The sequence below is a fragment of the Eubalaena glacialis genome, chromosome 3 (assembly GCF_028564815.1).
Source record: "Eubalaena glacialis isolate mEubGla1 chromosome 3, mEubGla1.1.hap2.+ XY, whole genome shotgun sequence".
In the NCBI taxonomy this organism is placed as follows: Eukaryota; Metazoa; Chordata; class Mammalia; order Artiodactyla; family Balaenidae; genus Eubalaena; species Eubalaena glacialis.
The window spans coordinates 5634021-5654313 of NC_083718.1; the positions used below are offsets into that span (position 1 = coordinate 5634021).

General features: G+C 36.0%; 1 protein-coding gene across 1 annotated transcript in view; it reads right to left on the minus strand.

Annotated features, from left to right (window-relative positions):
* Positions 1-3537: 3537 nt before the first annotated feature.
* CFHR5 (complement factor H related 5) overlaps positions 3538-20293 on the minus strand; it is a 32289-nt gene continuing 15533 nt past the window's right edge. Inside the window, exons 5-10 of the mRNA XM_061187276.1 lie at positions 19603-19785; positions 19301-19480; positions 17481-17657; positions 10308-10490; positions 7835-8017; positions 3538-3734 (exon numbers count right to left, since the gene is read on the minus strand). Of these exons, the coding sequence (XP_061043259.1) occupies positions 3538-3734; positions 7835-8017; positions 10308-10490; positions 17481-17657; positions 19301-19480; positions 19603-19785 (1103 nt within the window). The remainder of the gene's footprint in view (positions 3735-7834; positions 8018-10307; positions 10491-17480; positions 17658-19300; positions 19481-19602; positions 19786-20293) is intronic.

Sequence of the window (20293 nt, forward strand, 5' to 3'; positions counted from 1 at the left end):
GAGGGGTGGAGGGATGAATTGGGAGATTTGGATTGACATATACACACTGCTATATACAAAATAATTAACTTATAAGGAGGACTTACTGTATAGCACAGGGAACTCTACTCAGTACTCTGTAATGGCCTATATGAGTGGATATATGTATTTGTATAACTGATCAATTTGTACACCTGAAACTAACAACATTGTGAATCAACTCTACTTCAAACAAATTTTTTTTTTTTTAAAGTCTCGCTGGCTCTCCTTTTGTTAACTAGAGCTGCTGCAGGTGGACCTTTTGGGTAAGTCCTTTAAAGTTGGCTTCATGTCAGTTTCTCCTTTGCCTCTGACTCTTCTTCTCTGCCTGTTTCTCTTTCCCTCCTTAATTTCATTCAGTCGTGAATCAGACACAGTTCATGAAAAGTAAATATCAAGGCTTCCAAATGGCCTCTTTGAAGCCCTTCTGACTAGATGTGAGGAACAGGGAATGAAATGCTACCTGCCTCCCCAAGAAAGGTGGTTGTGACCCAGCACCTGATGCTCACCTATAAAATGCTTCCTCCAGCTTCCAGTCTCACCCTTGTTGTGTTTTCTGACTCCCTCACATCGTGGAGAAGGGTAGTGAGCTGAGCAACAAGCTCTGCCTTGCTGCCCAAGCTCCTTGCTTTGGAATACGTGCCACAAAAGAGTTTGAGAACGAAAGAAATCCTCAGAAACTGAGAGAGAATATCCAAGTTTAAAACACTGTTTCAAATTGTGCTCTGAATAAAACATTTTTATATGTATTTTGTTATTCTGAAAATTTTAGGTAATAGTTCCATTTCAAGATTTCCCCCTCCAAACTGAGGAGAAATAAAACTTCTACCTGCCTTCTTCCTAACCAAGAGGTCAGCTGTTTTAAAAGATAGCAAGTGTGAGTTCCAGGTTCTTATTTTTTTTTATTCAACCCCACCAATCTTTGAGTTGGTATAAATTCCTTATAAATTTTGATACTGTCTTAATTTTTAAGTTTTTTGATTTTTAAATTCCCAGTGTTTCTTTTTCATTGACTTAAAAATGTTGACCACTATTTCTTTAAATAACTTTATTGAGGCATAATTCACATACCATACAATTAACCCATTTAAAATACACAATTCAGTGTTTTCTGGTATAATCACAGAGTTGTACAATAATCTCCACAATCAATTTTAGAACATTTATCACCCTTAGCTCTCAACCCTCACCCCCTCCCCCATTCTAGCCCTAAGCACCCACCCATCTTCCTTCTGTCTCTATATAGTTTTCTACTCTGGACGTGCCATATAAATGGAACCATATAACATGTAGTCTTCTGTGACTGGCTTTTTACATTTAGCATAATGTTTCGGAGGTTCATTCATGTTATGACATGTAATAGTACTTCGTTCCTTTTCTATGGCTCAATAATATTCCATTGTTTAGATGTATCTTTTGTTTATTTCTTGTGTATATTAACGAGCATCTTGGTTGTTTCTCCCTTTTGGCTAGTATGAATAATTCTGCTAGGAACATTGAGGTTCAAGTTTGTGTAGACATATGTTTTCATTTCTCCCAGGTATTTATCTAGGAGTGGATTGCCGAGTCAACGGTAACTCTATGTTTAACCTCTTGAGGAACTGCCAGGTTGTGTTCCAAATAGAGGGCACCATTTTACATTCCCTTCAGCAGTGCCTGTGGGTCCCCATTTGTCCACATCCTTAAGAATGCTTGCTACTATCTGACTTTAGTTATCGCCATCCCAGTCGGTGTGAAGTAGTATCTCATTATGATTTTGATTTCAATTTGCTTAACGATGATGATGTTACACATCTTTCAATGTGTTTATTGGCCATTCATATATCTTCTTCAGAGAAATGTCTATTCAGATCCTATGTTCATTTTTCAATTGGATTATTTTTCTTATTCTTTTGAGTTGTAAGAGTTCTTTATGTATTCTAGATACAAGGCCCTTAACAGTTATATGATTTGTAACTGTCTTAATTTTTAAGTTTTTTGATTTTTAAATTCCCAGTGTTTCTTTTTCATTGACTTAAAAATGTTGACCACTATTTCTTTAAATAACTTTATTGAGGCATAATTCACATACCATACAATTAACCCATTTAAAATATACAATTGGATTATTTTTCAATTGGATTATTTTTCTTATTCTTTTGAGTTGTAAGAGTTCTTTATATATTCTAGATACAAGGCCCTTAACAGTTATATGATTTGTAACTATTTTCTCCCATTTTGTTTGCTGTACTTTCATTTTCTTTTTTTTTTCTTTTTTACTTTCTTTGAAGCATGAATGTTTTTAATTTTGATGAAGTCCAATTTATCTATTTTTTCTTTTCTTTCTTGTGCTTTTGATGTCATATCTAAGAATCCATTGCCAAATCCATGGTCATGAAAATTTTAAGCCATATTTTCACCTGTATTGGTAGTCATCTGTTTCATAGATACTTAAAAACAAAACAAAACAAAACAAAAACCCTGTCAGCCAAAGATTATTTTAACTAAGACATGCTGTCTACAATAGAAGAACATCCAAAGTGTAATTCTCAAACTTCCTGTTCAGTATTTCCCAAACTATGGTACATCAAAAAATAAAGGAATTGTTGCATGAAATCAGCATCACGACCCAAAGGGTCTTTATACTTTCATCTTCTATTTTATTGGTCTCTAATAACGGTTCTTGATCACCCTTTTCTGACTATAAAAGCAATATATATTCAAAATGAAAGTGATAAAATATAGGAAATATAAGTAATTTGAAAGTATTCTAATTTCTTAAAACTATTAATCTCAGATCACATAGAATTATTATAGCCAGCATTTTTATTTCTTCTCAGTTTTATCTTCTTTATCCATTTATTCCTACCTAGACAATTCTATACATGTAATATTGTAACCTAATAATTTTCACTTATAGTTGCCTTTTTGTGTGTGTATGTCGCCTCTTGACTATATTAGAAGTCCCTCACTAAGATTTGTGTAAATTTCAAAGTCTTCCACTTATTTGTAGAAGGTGGTGTATTCAATCCTTTAAGGGGTATTTAGTGTTTGATGGATGGTTAGAGTCACATTAGAGGACTTATAAATACTTACTAATGCTTGCTGCAAACATAAGAGGTGACGGTGTTTGTATTTTTATGAAATGATAGTAATACAAAGAGAGAGATTACCCTAACAACTCCATTTCCTCTGAAATAGAGTTGACTCAGAAACCCTCGAAGTTATCTTATAAATTTCAGACAATGAGAAGAGGGTACTAGAATTAAATGCTGAATGTGGGTACGTTTCTGTGTATATTATAGGAGTGGGAGACCCAGGACGGTGATGTGCCCAGGTATAAATGGTCCTCCTAATAAATGAAGCATCGGTTTCTCAGCTTAAACATTTAAGAACCTCTGGAAATCCAGAGTTCTAATTAAAACTACGATAAACCATCCTTGAAAGTAAAAGACAATATAGAATTGACTACATAACAAATATTTACAGCTTACCTGTAAGATTACTTTTAAGAGTACATCCAGGGAAGCTATGCTTGTTTCATTCACACGTAGGATATTGAAATTTCCCTTCCTGACAGACGGCTCGAAATGATTGTATAGATGTTCTCGCTTTATGTGGCCGTTTACATTCAAATTCAACGATATCGCCTGTCCTTGCATATATTTTTTGGGTTTTTCTCCATTTTAACTGTATGTTATTTTTGTTCATGTTATCTTCAGATATGACACATGCATCTGAAAGAAAAAAATAATAAAATAAAATAAATTATTAATAATATATCTTTCCCTATCCAAGAATGGTGAAATTTCATTTAAGAAAATTTGGAAATAAATAAAATTATAAAAGGATATTAAAAGTTAATATTTATTGAGTTGTGCCAGGCACTGTTATTAGCATTTTCTTTGCATCATCTCTTAACACTGCATTATTTCCCTGGGCTACCCAGGAGGAGATGGAGGCTCAGAGAAGTTGAATGAATTTTTCCAAATTCACATAATTTAATGAGTGTTTTGAGCCAGAATATGGACCCCGTCGGTATGATTTTAGAGCCTGTGCTTTACCTGCCTAAAAACCGGATACCAAATAGGGTTAAATTAAAATCTATTTGGGTCAGTGCTATTTACCCTCCTTTCCTAACTCAAGATTCTTTTACATTTACAGTTTCTACAATGTGCACGGTGTGAACACTGCAAATGCATTAACCTCTTTCCATATATTATCATAAAAAGTTTTCTTCCTGTCAGATACACAGTATGGAACGTGAGCTGGAGAAGACACAATACATCTAAAAACCCATTATCTCTTTGAATATTCACTTAACATATTCTTGAAGATAACTCTTTATCAATGGGACAAAAAATTCTACCAGCTTTTATGTTGCTTGTTTGGAGCTTCTTTTCCACAATGTCATCATCTTTGGTGAACCCTTGATTTCTGTGGAAAAGCAATGTTACCTTCCTGCATGATCACTGACTCCACTGATTCTTTTTGAAATTAGCCATTTGAAGAGATCGCATTTCCCTGAGTAGATAACTCACTCTGGCACAGCTAAGCAGTGTGTTCTCCACAGCCTATAATCCCTCATCTAGGAATTGTCCAGAGATGCTGAAAAAAGCCCAGCGTTTAATTTAAGGAGCCATCCTAGGAAGTGGCAACCATAAGGAACTTCTTTTTGTACCTAGATTTACCTGTGCCCAGGAGACCCTAAGATACATTGCCAAGTATTTTCCTGATGCCGTATGACAGACCAGTCCTTGTACTGCTAAGGAGAGGCTGACCTCTATCTCCCTGACGTTTCTATCAATGGATGTGAGAGGCCACCACAGCGTAGGGCTTAAATGTATGGAATTTGGAGCCAGATTGCTGTGTCGGAATCCTAACTGCCAGATACTTGCCAAGCAGCTTGAATTAAATATCAAGGCTTTCTGTGTCTCCGTTTCTTTTTTTTAATCGAATTTTTTGATTGAAGTACAGTTGATTTACCATGTTGTGTTAATTTCTGCTGTATGGCAAAGTGATTCAGTTGTACATATCTATAATTCTTTTTTTATATATTCTTTTCCATTATGGTTTATCACAGGATATAGTTCTCTGTGCTGTACAGTAGGACCTTATTGTTTATCCATTCTATGTATAATAGCTTACATCTGCTAATCTCAACCTCCCACTCCATCCCTCTCCCATCCCCCCTCCCCTTGGCAACCACCACTCTGTTCTCTATGTCTGTGATTCTGTCTCTGTTTCATAGAGAAGTTCATTTGTGTCCTATTTTAGAGTCCACAGACAGGCGATATCGTATGATATTTTTTGTCTTTCTTACTCACTTCACTTAGTATGACCACCTCTAAGTCCATCCACGCTGCTGCAGATGGTGTCTCCATTTCTTCATGGATACACACAGGTTGTTAATAATACCAATTCCATAAGACTATTGATAGGAATTATGTAGTTTCCATTTCTTGCTATGACAGACAATGTGGCAAAAGAATATCCTTGTACAGATTCTTTTACCGTCGCAAGAGTACGTGTATAGACTAGTCTTCCAGAAATAAAATAATGATGTCAAAGGATGTGTGTTTTTAAATGTTGAGGCTTATTCCCAAACTGTTCTTCAAAGAGTTTGGCCCACTTCATAATTTCATTAAGAGAGTACGAGAGTACTTAACTCCCCACACCCTTGCCAAGCCTTCGTATTGTTCTTTTATTCCCCCTTTTGCCTCACTGAACATTGCCACTTCATTAAAATTTTACTTTCGTGTGGATGAGCATTTTTCATGTTGCCATGTTTTTCATTTTTTTGTTTATGTAGTTTGCATATTTTTCTGATGAGTTTCTGTTATTTCTAGGAATTATTACATGTGAAAGACCTGAGAATTCCCCCCCATAAGTCATTGAGGATTTTTGAAGTTTAACTCCTCTTTCTTTTGGTCTGTATTTCCTTGCTTACAAGTCAAGACCCAAATCTGTCCAAGCAATCTCTTTAAAGTATTTCTTCTCATTCTTATATAACCACATGGTCTTAGTGAACTGATCCTTTAAAACACTGCATCAGAAAACTGATTAAAATTTTAATGGCTCCCAACCACACTCAGTAATTGTGAAGCATCCAAAGAAGTCTAGATCTGGCTTTAGAAAAAATTGTTTCTCCAGAGTTGTCTATCTTGAATCTTCTAGTCTAAGGAAAGCTATTAGATCATTTTCCTTGAATAGTCTACATGACTATGATGAGGTATTTTATTGTTCTTCAAAGCATTGTTTCTCCTTGCTAGAATGCCCTTCCTGCAAACTCTGTTCGTCTACATGGCATACACTTTTTAGGTTGTAACTTTGGTCTTACCTCTCTCCTGGAAATCAATTTTAATGCCTCTGCCCATGATAATGTCTACCTAATTTCAAACCTCATACTATCTAAAATTTTGCTGCATTTAGTATCTTAGGTAATGGCATCTTCATCTACCTATCAGTTACTCTCACTTAAATCCTAGAAGTTACCTTTGAATCCTAGCTCTTCTTTGCTCTAGCAAAACTGCAGATGATACTTTTGCCATATTCTAATTCAACACTTTCTGAGTTTGGTTCCCACATTACTGTAATGACATCCTAGGAAAAGGGACTTGCATACGAGTGGCTAATAGCCTAAGGAACAGTGCACATCATAGCAGCACTGAGATCATTAGTGATTACAGAAGGCGAGAGAATGTGGCAGAGTCAGAGTGATAAAGTCCCAAGAATTCAAGGAGCATCTGGTCTAGCCCTGAGGAGTGAGGAGTTGGCAGGATTGAGAACTGTTGCAAGAACATGTCCTTATTAATGTGGTGTCCTTCTTGGGAACAGAAAACAGAAGGACTTTATGAAGTCCTAGCTTTCCCTCACTTAGCCTGGAATAAGCTGGTGTTCATGCTGTTACTGGTGTTGCCATTGTTATTGAGACCCATTCCCTTATATTTTGTCCCTTTCAGTTTGTGAGACCAGTGAAGTCCCTGTTAAACCCTGCCTGTGACTCTCCTTTTCATAGTGTCAACTATGTTTATTTGCCCTTAATGCTACAAGATTCCCATGGTTTGGGGGTGATGAATATGTGTATCGGTGGCCTGGTGTAGATGAAGAAGATAGAGTGAAAAGAAGGGAACGTGCAGATTTGGGACATGACTTGTTAGCCCCTCCAGTTTCTCTACTTTCCTTGTCACAACTCCTGGCAACATGCAAGTAGAAAACCAGGTCAGTAACAGTCTGCCGAGAGCTCTACCAGGAAGAGCCTTCAGGTTTACAAGTAGAATCTTATCTACCGATAAAGGACAACTCCTGGACCAATCTTTCACAAATGGTCTCTGCAAAAAACCCTCAGATGTTTATAACGTGAAAATGCTTAGTGGCGTGAGACTATATCCTGCGGTTAAGTAACTTTGGATGTTCAGGGAGTTTTATAATGCACCTTAGCATACTTAGGCCTCTTAAAAATTGATTTATAGTTTTTATTTAAAAAATTTTTTAAATTATTTATTTATTTATTTATTTATTTGGCTGCCCCAGGTCTTAGTTGTGGCACGTGGGATCTAGTTCCCTGACCAGGGATTGAACCTGGGCCCCTGCATTGGGAGCACAGAGTCTTAACAACTGGACCACCAGGGAAGTCCCAAAAATTGATTTATAGTTTTTAAAGAAACTTTTTCCACTCTGTTTAAAGCAGATTTTTCAAAATTTTCTGTTATATGTCTATACTTGCTAGACAAGTTTTCGGCTGAATGAAATTTAAGTAAAAATTATCCTACAAAATTAGTGATGAAAATTCTATAAATATCAAATCTCAGACTCTGGAAGAATATGCAAAACTCACCTATGCATATGGGTGGTTCTGACCACTGTCCGTTTCTGCACGTCACATTCGGGGACCCCCGAAGCTCATAGAAAGACTGGCAACGGTACTCAACTGTCGATCCTGGAGGGTATACTGATAAGGAGAAGGAGGTGATGTCTCCATCGTTAATAGGTGGAGGGGGCCCACAGTATTGTGTGGACTCTGGAAAATAACATGCGAGTGTTGAAAAAAATCAGTATATAGTTTAAATGGAATAATACAAAGCTCCATATCTTCAGTATCTTATGAGATGTCTGAGAGTCCAAATAACTCATTATAGAATTTCTAGCATACAACCTGATGACCAAAAATAATTACAGCATTTTCTCTCACCCTAAAGTAAAACACACAAAAAATAAGTATTAAGTATATATAAGGACATATAAGTATTAAGAATCATTTTTGTTTAAAGCATGACGAACAGGTGAGTAAACCTCTGGTCTATTTCACCCTTCCTCATAAAAATGTTTACTTAAAGAGGAAAGGTAAAAATAAATGACTCCCTTCCCATTTCTATTCTCTGGGGCAACTGTTACTTTATGCAAATAGAACATAGCTATCAGTTATGATCATGAACTTTTAGTTTTACTGAAATGACTTGTAGACAATACTCTTCTGCATTTATTGTTTTGACTCCAAATAATATCATAGGCCTCTTTCTCTGTCAAAAAATGTTTCAACTTCATGTGAAGACTGGCTGGAATACGTTCCAATGTACTGATTGATCTCCCTACATAATCACGCGAGCTACAGATACGGAATGACCAAATAAATAATCTTATCACTAATAATTTGTTTTATCTCCTGTTTCATTGAGTTACTGTCTCTTTTCTCAAACCAACTCCTTCATGTGGGCACTAGATTCCACACCCTTTAAATTAGGCAAAGACCCTGCTCCATTAATTGTCCTCTTTCTTCTGTATCATCAATTTCTCCTCTATTGAATCAGTAACCAACATAGAAACATGCTGGAAATGTCACAACTTAATAAGGTAAAAGCAAAGTCACCAATGACTTTCAGGTAGCTAAATCCACTGTTCAATTATCAGGCAACTTGCCCAGTTTTAAGCAGTCTTTGACACGTTTGATGTCCTGTCAAATAACATTTTAAAATAAGTCTTTTTGACTTATGTCGTTGGCATTGCTTCTGGGACACCAGCTTTGATATTGTGATTTATAATAGGAAACAAACATTTGGTCTTCCTCCTCATTTCTGGCACAGAGCTCCCGAAACCCTTGGAATTTCCTAAGTAAGGAGAGCAATAAAGGAACCTTTTGTTATGTCAATGAAGTGATTTTTGGAAAGCCCTTTGGTAACCTAAGGATGGGCTGGTTGCCAGGAGAACCAACCACGTGATTAGGGGGTTGGAACTTTCAGTCTCATCCTGACCTCCTGGGAGAGTGGAGGGGCTGGAGATTAAATCCATCACCAATGGCCAGTGATTTAATCATTTGTGCCTATGTAATGCAGCCTCCAGAAACCCCCAGAAAGGACAGAGTTCAGAGAGCTTCCAGGTTGGTGAACACATGGAGATGTGGGATGAGGGGGCATGGAGGGGGCATGACCCTGGAGGGGGCATAGCAGCTCTGCACCCCTTTCCCCATACCTTGCCCTGTGCATCTCTTCCATCTGGCTGTTCCAGAGTTATAGCCTTTTATAATAAAATGGTCATCTAGTAAGTAGAATGTTTCTCTGAGTTTGGTGAGCTGCACTAGCAAATTAATGGAACCCAAGGAGAGGGTCATGGGAACCTTCAATCTATACATGGTCGGTCAGAAGCACAGGTGACGACCTGGACGTGCAGCTGGCATCTGAAGTGAGGCCACAGGGAGCAGCCTTGTAAGACTGAGTCCTCAACCTGTGAGATCTGATGCTGCCTCTGGGTAGACAGTGTCAGAATTGAGTCGAATTGTAGAGGACGAGCAGGTGTCAGACACTTGCTTGTAGAATGTGGGGTAACAGCCCCACATTGCAATAGGGTCCTGGAATCATTTTAGCAGCCGTCCCTAGTTTTTCTCCTACAACCTGTCTGGCTCCTCCTCCTTGCCCAGATCTTCCTCTTATTTAGACATTTGAACTCTTCATGTGATCCCATCCAGTCCGAAAGCTTTAATATCATCTCTAGAGCAGCAACTACCAAATTCATTCCCTAGCCCTGACCACTCTCAAATTGCCCGTTCCACATCTTACGCTGGATATCGAGAAAATATATTTAATAGAATTGGGTATCCAGTAGATATCTTAAACCTATTTCTTCTATGATCACTGTCAGAGATACCTCTTAGAGAAACAGTTTAAAAAATGGACAGAATTGGGTAACTAGATGACAATTTAATGCTTCAGAATATTGTGTAACAAATAGGTCATGAGTTTTTTTTCCTATTCTTTAGATAAAGTAAAGAGGATCAGTAACCTCTTTTTAAATGACATTATTTAGAAATAAATACTAACCAGTACAGTGTGGTAATGACTGCCATAGTCCACTTTTACACACAAGTTCTTTTGCTTCACGAAGTACATAGTTTTCTTTACAGAGAACAGCTACCTTCTCTCCTTCCTGATAATTCACTGTGGTTAGCATATTATGAGCATTAGGTACCTGAGGTGGAGGTGGACAGAGTTGTTTCTTTTTTCCTATGAAAGATTAAATTATTTGATTAATAAAAGCTAAAGAAAAACAGCTCAACAAGATAACATTTCCGTATAATGGAACATCCAATAACTAACACACTCTCTCTCTCTCTCTATATATATATACATACATAGTATATGGATGTATGTATTTATGATGCTATAGTAATAACCGTATTTTATGTTAACATAGTTTATGGTTTAAAAAAGCACTTTCATGTTATAACAATTGATTTAAAATTTCTCAGGTGCCCTGTTCCATCTCCTACTCATTATGCAGTCAGTACTCTTGTATAATTTTCAAATTAACCCTTTTAATCTTTTTCTAGCTAACCCATATCATTCAAAAAAGTTATGCACATGTGATTCAAACAAGTTAGAACCAAAAAATATATATAAATAAGAACAGTAATGATAGAATCAACTAAGACTTCCCCTTACAACCTAACCTTTGATCACAATAAAAGATTTTCATGATTTGCATTTTCTTCTAAACAGAACAATGCTTGCTGATGGATGTAATTCGAATGCCTCTATTTGACTAGGAATTAACTTCTTTTTGGTTGCTTGGCTTGTTCTTAGGGAAACACTTTAAATAATCACCTTGATGCCAGAGCATCATGGTCTGAGCCACAGGCGCACAACCTGACCAAGGCTCGTAGCAGTGTTTTCTTTCAGCTCATCTCCTCCCCTCCCTGCCCCCCCCGCCAAGGGCAGCGGCTGCTGTCTAGTGGCAACTTCCCTTCAAAATTTTCTTTTCTCTCAGCCCCACCGCACAGCTTGCGGGATCTTAGTTCCCCAACCAGGGATTGAACCCGCGCCTTCGGCCGTGAAAGCATGGAGTCCTAACCACTGGACCGCCAGGGAGCCAGGGAATTCCCACTCCCTTCAAAACTATTACAAAGAAAGTATTAGATATGAGTAAAACCAAAGGTCAGTATCAATTAAGCCAAAGCATGCATATTATCTGAATTTTACATTGGATTTTGGTTTATTTTTTCAAGGGAAGGAAGGCACACTAGCATTCTATAGTGCAAATTTTCTCAACAAAAGCTGTTTCTATGAAAAAACTAGAGAGGTATCTGGGAGCTGGGTCCATTCATGCATTTTCCTATACTCTATGGGATTTGCCCTGTTTATTTATTGGCTTAAGAAATATGTGAATTGAAAGAATTTGATTCCAGTTGCATCATTTTTCTAGTCAAACTTTAATAGGACCAAGTCTTTTATAGTCTGTTTTGGTTCAGTAACTAACTCTGCAAAAGAAGATAAGGATTTGCCTGGTGTTATTGTTATTGTACATTTTTGATTCACAAGGTTTGTCTCATAAGCTTGAGGACAAGCTCTGGAGAGCACATGAAAAGAGGATTTCAGACTCATTCAATAGAGAGATGAATCAGTTTATTACCTCATTTATTATGTAGAAGATTTCCTACTTAGATGTTTCCTTTCCTCTTTGTTTAGGTATTTTGTATTGACATTAATTCGTTTCTGTTTAGTTGTTCAAATATTTTTATTTAAATAAAAAGTCACAGGGATGAATACTTATTGGGTATCGTCAAAACTTTTAAATGAGCATCAAGCCTGCGCTGCTGATCTTGGGTTGGCAATCACATGCAGACAACCTCTTAGAGGTCCCAGTGCAGGGAAGTGGGGAGGTTGATGTCGTCTATAATCTCAAACATATAAATCATGATTAAAAAAAAAGGGTAAATAAAGTCCCAGCTAATCATGTTAGATGTTCAGATACCATACAAATATCATTGCTGTTATATTTCAGGTAAAAAGAATTGTACATGATGATCTCAGTTGTGCAACTTACTTGCCTTACAGAATTAGGGGCAATGTGGTTGGAAATTTCAACCTAGTGTAGGTAGTCTAGTCGAGACTGAACTGATAGAGGAACCCAGAAACAGGTTCCCATCTTGACTTTGACCAAGTAACTTCTTGGGGCTTTGTATTCCTGATTTGTAAAATAAAGAACTTTATTGTCTTTCTTTAGAACAAATCTGGCAGCTTGTGTGACAAATTTCCCCGTCTCTCTCCACCTACCACCACCACTCTTCTCAAAATTGTTATCCGACTCTTTCAACTTTCAAGAACTCCTCCTCGGGGATTCCCTGGTGGTTCAGTGGGTAGGACTCGGTACTTTCACTGCCAGGGCTCCGGGTTCAATCCCTCGTCGGGGAACTAAGATCCCCGCAGGCCGCATGGCGTGACCAAAAATACAAAAGAAAAAAGAAAAAGAAAATGCCCAATTATTATTAAAAAAAGAAACTCCTCCTCATTTTTTTTTTTAACCTCATTCTAGGAGTATAATTTTACTAACTGCAAGTACAACCTTTATGAAAATCAATTTGATGCAATAAATCAAATTTTTATAGTTTTTCATCTAGCTCATATTGAATATTTGGAGATTCTAAATACCACTGTCAATAAATGTGTTCTTGTAAATTTTATAGCATTTTAAAGTATTAAAATTATCAGTAATCTGACAACAATGGAGGAATGGAACATTATGTACAGCTTTATACAATATGTAAACACATTTCGGTTCTAACGTTAAATGAACAATGCAGGATAGATATTAATGTATGTGATATGAGAATAGGCTTAATAGTGAAGTACGACTGGGGTAGAATTAGAAAAAACAAAGCCTGTTGCTGCTTCATTTAGGCAGATATGGTTTATTCCAGAGTCACTTGAGTGGCTCTCTCAGACCAACGTAAGGCATTTCCTGCAGAATGAGAGTGGCAGGATATTTTGTTTTTGTCATTTGGCAAACACTACCTTTTTTCCTCAAATGGAGATGAGGGAATGGGGAAGGTAGAGAGGAGAAAAGAGCTGTCAGGAAGTGGACAAATTTACACAAAAATCCCTGGGATTTCCAGGCCCCATTGGACCAATAATTCCAACCGCTTTTCCCCAAGATTTTGTGTAGATCTTGTCAAGGTGAAGGAATGACCAAGGAATAGAATATGGAAAGGGAACTCAGGAGGAAGAAAGACAGGCATCCTGACTTCATCTCAACATTGAAGTTCGGGAGAGAGAGTTTCTGGATGCTTTATCTCAGTTTTCCTGCCCTAAGCTCAGATTTTAGCAGGGCCCTTGGAAAAGATTGAGAGATGTTTTTTGTTTCGGGGCTCCCAGAAAATTTAACAGTCATGCCAACTTTCACACCACCTGTAAACCTTCTCTGAAAGTTCTGCTATTTTATTTATATCCATGTATCTGGTGGCTTTCTTAACCTCTCACTGTTCCAAGAAGGATGAAAACAGTGATGTGACTTTTTCTTTTTCCTTGGAGAGACATTACTTCCTGGAATTTCATTCATTAGGGTTCTCTGTGTTCTTAGCTCTCTGATGGACTTCTTTTACAAACCTATTATTTTATAGTTTATCTTGATTTCTCTTGGTTTTAGGGTGTAAGTAACAGTCTCTTCTTTCTTTTCTTAACAAAAACCCCTAAATTTTACAGCTAAAATAAAGTTACTCTTGTGGCATACTTAGTTTCATTATTTTTCCTTCTACCCCTTCACATATGTGTAACTACAGTTCTTATTTTCTAAACACATACTTGTGAATCCATATTTAACATATTTTTAGTGTCTGTGAATTGTTTGTTTTTGGCATCCATAAGAGCTATGTTATAGCATATAATGGGGAAGCTTGCTTTTTTCCTGAAATATTGTGTTCTGAGATCCGTTTGTATTTGTACATACAAAGCAGAGCATTAAAATAATTAATTTTCTTATTTCCTTTGCCTGGTCTTTCAAGTTCAATTATCCCAAGATTTAAAGTAAGATGACAAACAACTTTTAAAAGATATGTCAAGAGATTATAAAACGTGCTCTACAAGCCTTAAAATACTACTATAAGCATAGGAGGGTAAAGAAATGAGTTTTTGGGGGCCAGTAGTGAAGGTTTCTTTAAAAAATGCTGTCTGTATGTTATATCATAGGGGAGAGTAGGGGAAACTCCCATTCATCTTAAGCTAAGTGAAAGTAGGAAGCTTCTAGACCACCACTTTCCCCATGGAATTGATGGTACAGGGAATTGTCCCTGACTCACACTTAAGATTAACTGAAGTGTGGGAACATAAACTGGTGCAGCCACTATGGAAAACAGCATGGAAGTTCCTCCAAAAACTAAAAATAGAACTACCATATGATTCAGCAATTCCACTGCTGGGTATATACTTGAAGAAAACAAAAACACTAATTTGAAAAAAGATATATGCTCCACTATGATCACAGCGGCATTATTTACAATAGCCAAGATGTGGAAGCAGCCTAAGTACCCATCAATAGAGGAATGGATAAAGAAGATGTGGTATATATATACAATGAAATACTACTCAGCCATAAAAAAGAATGAAATTTTTGCCATTTGCAACAACATGGATGGATTTGGAGGGTATAATGCTAAGTGAAATAAGTCAGACAGAGAAAGACAAATACTGTACGTTTTCACTTATGTGTGGAATCTAAAAAATAAAACAAGCAAAGGAATATAACACACAGAAGCAGACTCACAGATACAGAGAACAAACTAGTGGTTACGAGTGGGGAGGGGACTGGGGGGAGGGACAAGATAGGGGAAAAGGATTAAGAGGTACAAACTGTTAAGTATAAAATAAAAATAAGATACAAGAATGTGATGTACAGCACAGGGAATATAGCCAATATTTTACAATAATTTTATATGGAGTATAATCTATAAAAATATTGAATCACTCTGTTGTACACCTGAAACAAATATAGTATTATATGTCAACTATACTTCAATTTTTTTAAAAAATGGAGGAACACACACACACGCAAAAGATTAACCAAAGTGGTCTGACTGATAAAACATCTGAAGACATGGCTGCTCTGGTGACATCACCCATTACTAAATCTCAGTGGCTAGAATGGTACCCGTGGGGAGGCCTCTACCTGGAAAGTCAGCTGTGGGGAGTGAGATAAGGTCAGCAGAGAAATGGACGTGAAATCCAGGGCTGGCAGAGCTTTTAAAAGGTAACTAACCCATGTCAAGGGAGATCTTCAGAAAAAGCATTCTCCCAAGAATCTATAAATGTCCTATGGTATTTTCCTTTTCAGTGATGTTTTACATTTCTTTATTTTACTTTTATTTTATTTAAAAAATTTTTTAAATTTTTAAAAATTTTTTGGCCGTGCCATGCAGCTTGCGGGATCTTAGTTCCCGGACCTGGGATTGAAGCCAGGTCCTCGGCAGTGACAGCTGGTGGTCCTAACTACTGGACCACCAGGGAATTCCCTAAATTTCTTTATTTTAAAAATTGTATTCTCATATTTTCCTATATTTGTATTTTCACCTACTTTTTGGTTGCAGAATGCTTTTTTTCAGACTGCCCACCATTCTTCTTGATTAGAGTAAAATTCGTTAGATCTGCTTAATCTTTTCAAGAATTAGTTTTACTTAATGGATCAGCTGTAAGTAAAATAGTCTATTTCATTCACTTCTGCTTTTACTTTTATTATTTCTTTTTCCTCTTAATATCTGGAATGTACATTTTCCCCTAGCTATATATTTATCTAATATATATATATTAGATAAATATATGTATATATACAAGTTTATTTTTTCCAGAAATAATGTGCATTTAAGCCTGTGAATGTCACTCTAAATTTTGGTTACTGCGCACCTCATAGGTTTTACTATGTGCTTTTATAATTATAATATAAATTTAGTATTTTAGTATTTTTAAAATATTTTAGTATTTTAAAATTTAGTATTTTAAATACTATCTCATTAGGTTATTTGGAAGTGAATTATTTCACAAAACGAAGGCTAGGGGAGTAGACAAATTTCATTATTACTTTTAAATATTGTTTCTTTGTGGTTATGAAAGTGATCTATAGTGTTTAATATTGGAAATGTAACAGTGAAAAATAACTGGTTAATTTAAGTAAACATTCCATGGGCACATAAAAGGCTTTGAAATTCTTGAAACTCTCAGAACAACATTCACTTCCATATATAAAAATAAAAATATGTTGAAAAAATATTTAATAAAAATGAAAACATTTTAGTTGTTTTAAACAAATTATAGTTACCTTATCTGCTTGAAATCATTCTTTATTTAAATTTAATAATATATTCCAATTACTTTCCACCTCACAATTTCTAATGCTATCACATTCTTTTGTTAAGAGTTACTATTTCATCATATATATTTTATATGATCTCTTTCAAAGTATGTCTTTGAGTGGTAAATTCTCTTAGTCTGTCCTATGTTTGAAATTTTCTTTATTTTGTAATCATTAATGGATAATATTGGTATATAGAAAAATTGGTCACCAATTACTTTCTTAAGCACTTTGAAGAAATCGCTCTGTTTTCTTCTGGCTTCTTACTTTGCTGACAAGGAGTCTGTAATCCACCCTCTCCATTTTCTCTATCTTGCTGCCGTTTCTCTGTTAGCTCTCTGTCTTTTTACCTGGTTTATTTTAATCTAATACAGTGTCCATTTATAATTGTGATTTATAACCTTATTATTCAAGTTAAATGATTTGAAAATAGGCCTTCAAAGAATGTGAAACTTATTCTTATGGAAATAATTTTTACATCAGGTACTTTTTTCTTCCCAGCCTACTTTCTGGACTTCTGGTCCAGAATTCACAATATATGTCAATTATCCATCACAGTGTGTAATTTGGGTTTTAGTTGTTTCCTAATGTCATTGAAGATTGACTTTTTGCTCTATTTTTACAGGTTTTTTTTTTTTTTAATGGCTTAGAGAGACTGTAATAGGGTAAAAATGGCATTACTACATCATCTTGACCAGAAATCCAGGGTTCTTAAAGGATAATGTTTGTCTGGAAACAGTGTTATGAGTGGTTTCTAACTTATCTTCAATTTTAAAATTATATGTCACAGTAAATAATTTAATTTAAAAGCATGTCAATTTCAAGAGAATTTTTCTGGTGAAGAAGCAAAGAATCTACAAAATCTTTCAAACAAATCTTACCTATGCAGTCTGGTTCAGGGTCCCATTTCCCGTTGATGCAGACTGTTTGTATGTATGTATCCTTCCCAGTACATTTGTAATTTATTTTGGCATTATGATTAAATTCATGTATATATGAATTTAACAGTCCTCTTGCATAAAGCCTTGGTTTTTCACACCTCTTAAGTTGGTTTGTTGCTATCAAAAAGGAAAATATCCATACAAGATAAGACTATTAAACAGAAACTAAGCAATCACCTCAATAAAATATCTGAAATACTTATGGTATCATTAAATTATGCTTGATGCGTTTAAGCAATATCCTACAAAATTATTCTTCATTTCATTACATGAGGTAGGCTGTGCTGTCAAAAAAATGAAAAAGAAAGCAAAAAACTGTATCCTGTCTTTGAATGACAAAAAATATGTCAGAAAGTCTTTTGAGAAATGAGAGTGCAAGATGGATTCCTCGGGTCCAGGGTTTTGACTGAAGGACAGTCCTTATGGAGTTATATTCAGCCTAATGCTTAAAGGCGTGAAAAGGTATCCACTAAATCATGTTAAAGAAATATTTTCAAAGCATTTAAATAATAAAAAGAGGTGATGCACAAGTATGTCTGTGGGAGTATAGTATTAATAAGGAGAGATAAATCTGGATGTTCTTTGAAGTTCAATCACTCCCACATTTCAGAAGCTTAGCAAAGACCCAGCATCCCATGCTCCAGGAAGAATTTCCCTGATAACACTATCCACCCTCCAAACATGCATTTCCAATAGGCTCCTGCTTGTTGAGGTGGTTTTTATTGTTACATCTCTCCCCTTTTGTCCACAAATATATAGATGGTTATGGAATCTTCCCCTTAGTGTGTCAAAGGATGGGATAATGAGACATGGAGGGTTCTGCTACTTCTCTGCTGATAAGTGGTTTTTCTCCAACAATTCCTATTTTAAATGTACAGCATGTGATGCTGGTGATTGGATGTCTGCATCCTCCTTCTACGATCGGTGACCATGAACAGTTTACACCTTCCTGGGGGTGGGAGACATTTCCTCCCAGTGAGTCATCAGACTGCCAGTGACCAGGTGTCTGCCAGGCTCAAAGGGGTGCAACAGCTAAACTTTTCATCCCCAGAAGTACGTCAGTTGATGATCCAAAAGTCTAGGAGATGGGGAAAAGGAGTGGCTCTGGGTTGTCTACTTTAGAATCTGGAAGAAGAACAGCAGCAGAGAGTCTTGCTAGTTTTTAAAGCTCAAAATTAAAGGCTTTAATATATTGGGGTTGCTGGAAATGGGACAAAGAAGGCCAGTATCTGACCTTATCAGGAAAAAACTGGCAAATACTTACGCATTATGACTGGAAGTCCAAGGACTGCTGGAATGCAAGGGGAAAGAGCAGAGCACAAGGCAGATAGACCGATAGAAAAACCTGGAATAAATCTTATGACTTCTGTGGAGGAAACGTATAAACAAGCCCCCTGCATTGGGAGCACGGAGTCTTAACCACTGGACCCGTGCTCCCAATGCAGGGGGCATGGGTTCGGTCCCTGGTTGGGGAACTAAGATCCCATCTGGCACGGCCAAAAAAAAAAAAAAAAAAAAGCAGAGGTCCAAATGTTCTTGATTCACAGAGCCCTTAGTGTCTCAGTAATTTTTCACAGTATCCATAGATCAAAGGAAATCCTTAACCATTCAGTTTATTAAGTAATAAGGAGGAAACAACAAGTGTCTTACATCCTAACAATTTAATACCTGGTGGGCACCAGCATGTGCTGCTATAAATATATTTATTGATTTAAAAAGTTATAAACAATCACATATAAAATTGAGAAATGCATTCTCACCAACACACTTAGGAAGCTCAGTCCACATTCCATCAATACACGTAATTGTATTATTTCCAATCACTGTATATGTATTTCTGCAATTCAACACCACTGAAACTCCATGTCGATAGGGAGGGACAGAGGGCTGGCCAAAGCCATTCTCAAGTTCAGGTATAAATCCACATGTTTTCCCTGGTTCTAAGAAAACATCATAAAAGATATGCTTAGCTTTAAAATATTTTAAATCTTTTTACATATGTATTTATATATAAGTACAAAGTAAAAGTAACTCTTCTGTTTAAACATAAATATCTATTTACCAACACAGGTGGGCAAAGTTGTCCATTCTCCATCCATACATTGTATTTTCTTAGGTCCCTTCATTAGAAAATTAGGATTGCAATCATATTCCACCATTTCACCGTGTTCATACTTTTCTTGTTTTATGTCCTTGATTTTCCCATTGGGGAGTTGAGGAGGTTGACCACATGACTGTACTTGCCCTATAATAAAATAAACTGTGTAAATAATGCTTAAATGGTCTTATAAATATGGCAAAATGTGGAGTTACTATTTTGGTTGATCTGGAACTAAATTACATTTATACTACATTCCTATTTTTTTTCAGGTTTGTTTTTACTGTGTATATAGTTTGTTGACTATTATTTTTCTCAAATTTTGACATTTTAGTATGAATAATTTTGAACGAATTAACGAAGAAAAATGCATAATAAACACATATATTGATCATCTATGTATATAAATATTACATTTTGCCCAATTTGCTTATTTTTTTGTGAAGTAATTTAAAATAAATGATACAGTGAGATTTTACTTCTAAATTCTTTGTAATATCTATCTAAGAAATAAGGACATTTACCTACATTCATAAAACATCTTATTACATTTCTTCAAACTAGCAATAATTTTTTAGTACAATCTTATATTCTTTCTAAATCCAAATATCCTGGTTTTCCCCTACCCACAATATTTTGCAGGTTATTTATTACA